This window comes from Emiliania huxleyi (genome assembly GCF_000372725.1).
Source record: "Emiliania huxleyi CCMP1516 unplaced genomic scaffold EMIHUscaffold_2449, whole genome shotgun sequence".
NCBI lineage: Eukaryota > Haptophyta > Isochrysidales > Noelaerhabdaceae > Emiliania > Emiliania huxleyi.
In genome coordinates this window covers 1-2574 of record NW_005200211.1, presented here as the reverse complement: position 1 = coordinate 2574, position 2574 = coordinate 1, and the positions used below count along the sequence as shown (strand labels likewise).

At 64.0% G+C, this 2574-nt stretch overlaps 1 protein-coding gene across 1 annotated transcript; it reads right to left on the bottom strand.

The window, feature by feature from the left end:
• Window positions 1-1838: 1838 nt before the first annotated feature.
• Window positions 1839-2204, bottom strand: EMIHUDRAFT_254515 (hypothetical protein; the record flags this gene model as incomplete). Its single annotated transcript, XM_005778491.1, has 1 exon — window positions 1839-2204. The coding sequence occupies one exon, from the start codon at window positions 2202-2204 to the stop codon at window positions 1839-1841; it is 366 nt and encodes a 121-aa protein (XP_005778548.1).
• Between the last annotated feature and the right edge of the window lie 370 nt (window positions 2205-2574).

Genomic DNA, 2574 nt, shown 5'->3' with positions numbered 1-2574 from the left:
CCCTAACCCTAACCCTAACCCTAACCCTAACCCTAACCCTAACCCTAACCCTAACCCTAACCCTAACCCTAACCCTAACCCTAACCCTAACCCTTCACACTGTAGCTTTTGGGGGCGGAAACACGTTTTAATTCACGCGAGGGCGCATGTGAGGCTTCTCGCGCGTATAACCGGTGTTCCCGAGTGTCGGAGACATGTACCCACAAGCCCATAAGCTTGGCTTACCTCGGCTCGTCGAACCGTGGGCGGAACGCCAACCGGCATGGTTTTCCACCGCGCGCGACCCTAATTGTTGCATGCTCAAGCCGACAGCGTCTCTCTGCGCCGTGCATCAGAATGGGATTCTGCTTGCCTCTCGCCTCGCACTGCGCCGTGCTGACGGCGCCAAACTCCTGGGCGATTCCGTCGACTTTGGCCTTCGACGGCGAAGAGGGACGGATTGCGGCGGCGCGCTGAGCCGCGCAGGGGCAAAGGCACCTTGTGATTTTTGGGTCAAAATCGTCCCGATTTCATAATGTTCGTTCGTACGTGCATCCGCGGCGCCCAGCGCGGTGCCAGCGGCTCCCATACCTCTAAGAGGCCACCCACCTCCGTATAGACCCTTATATCCGCGGTTTACGCCCAATAGAGGCAGCTGCAAGAGGGCCCGGACGGGCACTGCGGCACACACTGCTCGCTGCTCGGCCATGCGGTAGCGTCTGGTGATGCCGCCCCTGCGCGGGCGGGGGCGTCTCGCTCGGCAGCAACTGCGCCGCGCAGCGCAGGTTCGAGGGTCGCGGTGGGTGGGTGCACTGGAAGACGTAGCGGTCGAGAAAGCGCTCAGCGACCGCTACGTCTCGAGGATGGAGCCGTCGCGCGGACCCGACCGGCCGACTGGCAGTAGCAGCAGGCGCCGGAGGGCGCGGGAGGCAGCGGCGACACCTCGGGCCAGAAGCGCGAGCCCTAGGCTGGTGAGGGGGCCCGCTCATGCGTAAACGGCTCTGGGACTTAGCTAAATCGCGCATCGAAATCGGGACGATTTTGCCAGGGCACCGTCACAAGGTGAACGCAGAGGCGGGGAGAGATTTGCACCTCAAGGCGCGAACCTACCGCCAGCAGTATGCGGCAGTGCAGCACGCTCTGGGCGAGGCACAGGAGTACCTCGCTAACGACGACGTGTTCACGTCGCGCGGCGACTCGAGTCTCCGCAAGCAGCTCGGGCGTGAGCGGGCGCAAGCGGCGACCAATAAGGCGGCTGTCTCCAACACGCGCGTCGCGTCCATGGTCGCCACGCGCAACTCATGCCCAGACGGCAGTGGCTTCCGAAGAACTTTTTGCGGGTGACGCCGCCAACGGACCCAATTGAAAGTGCGAAGCGAGCACTCGACGGCTCGCAGCCTGTGGACGGAGCACGAACCTCGCACCCTGGTGCGAAATCGGCACCTCGGATCTCCTTTTCACTTTCACACCCGCATTCGAGCCCATGAACCCCAAGCAGCACGATCACGCCTCGCACCGGTGCGGTGGTGCCGGGCGGCTCTAGGGGGTCAGGCTGGCACGCTGGCTGCATGGCACCACCCGTAGCCGATTTGCTGCCCTGGCATCACCCGGAGGGGGGATTGAACATGCTACATGGTAGCCGTGGAGCGCGAAACTCGCCGTACTGAGCCTAGCGCAGCGCGAAACTCGCCGTACTGAGCCTAGCGCAGCAGCGCCGTCTGAGCCTAGCGCAGCGCGAACTCGCTCCTGTTCATAGGTACCCCGCAAACCCTAACCCACACACCTTTCACCGAGCTCTACTCTCTCCTGCCACGCGACTGGCAGCCTCCTCCACCGCCCCGCCCTCGCCAGCCCGCGCCTCACGGCCCGCTCCCGATCCGCCTCCCCCCCCCCGGGCCAAGCGCCTGCCGCGCGGTCAGCTGCTTGTACAGCCCAGTCGCAGCCATCAGCTCCTGGTGCGTTCCGCGCTCGACGATCCGTCCCTTCGACACCACGCAGATGAGCGAGGCGTCTCGGATGGTGGAGAGGCGGTGCGCGATGACCACCGTCGTTCTCGACGCCATCAGCCTGTCGATCGCCTCCTGCACGACAAACTCCGACTCGCTGTCCAGCGCCGAGGTCGCCTCGTCGAGCAGCAGCACCTTTGGATCGACGAGGAGCGCGCGCGCGATGGCGATCCGCTGCTTCTGCCCGCCCGACAGCTGGACGCCCCGCTCGCCAACCATGGTGTCGAACCCGCGCGGGAAGGCGTCCACCGAAGCCTCCGCGTTGGCCGTGCTGGCGGCCGCGCGCACCTCGTCGTCGGCGGCGGCGGGCTTGCCATACGCGATGTTGTCCCGGATCGAGCAAGCGAAGAGGACCGGCTCCTGCGCCACCAGCGCAACCTGCTTCCGCCACCACGAGCCGTGTCTAGCTTCCTGAGGGGCACTGTCGCTTAGGTTGTGTCATTCTCCGGGTGGTTTTCTATCTTCCTCGTCAAGCCCGCCGTGGAATGCTCTCTCTGGTAATATCGCATAGTCTCTCTTACTGTTCCCTTCTCTTGTTCTGTTTAATGGTTGCCGTTAGATGCTCTAGACTTTGATTCCCTTGCTCTCC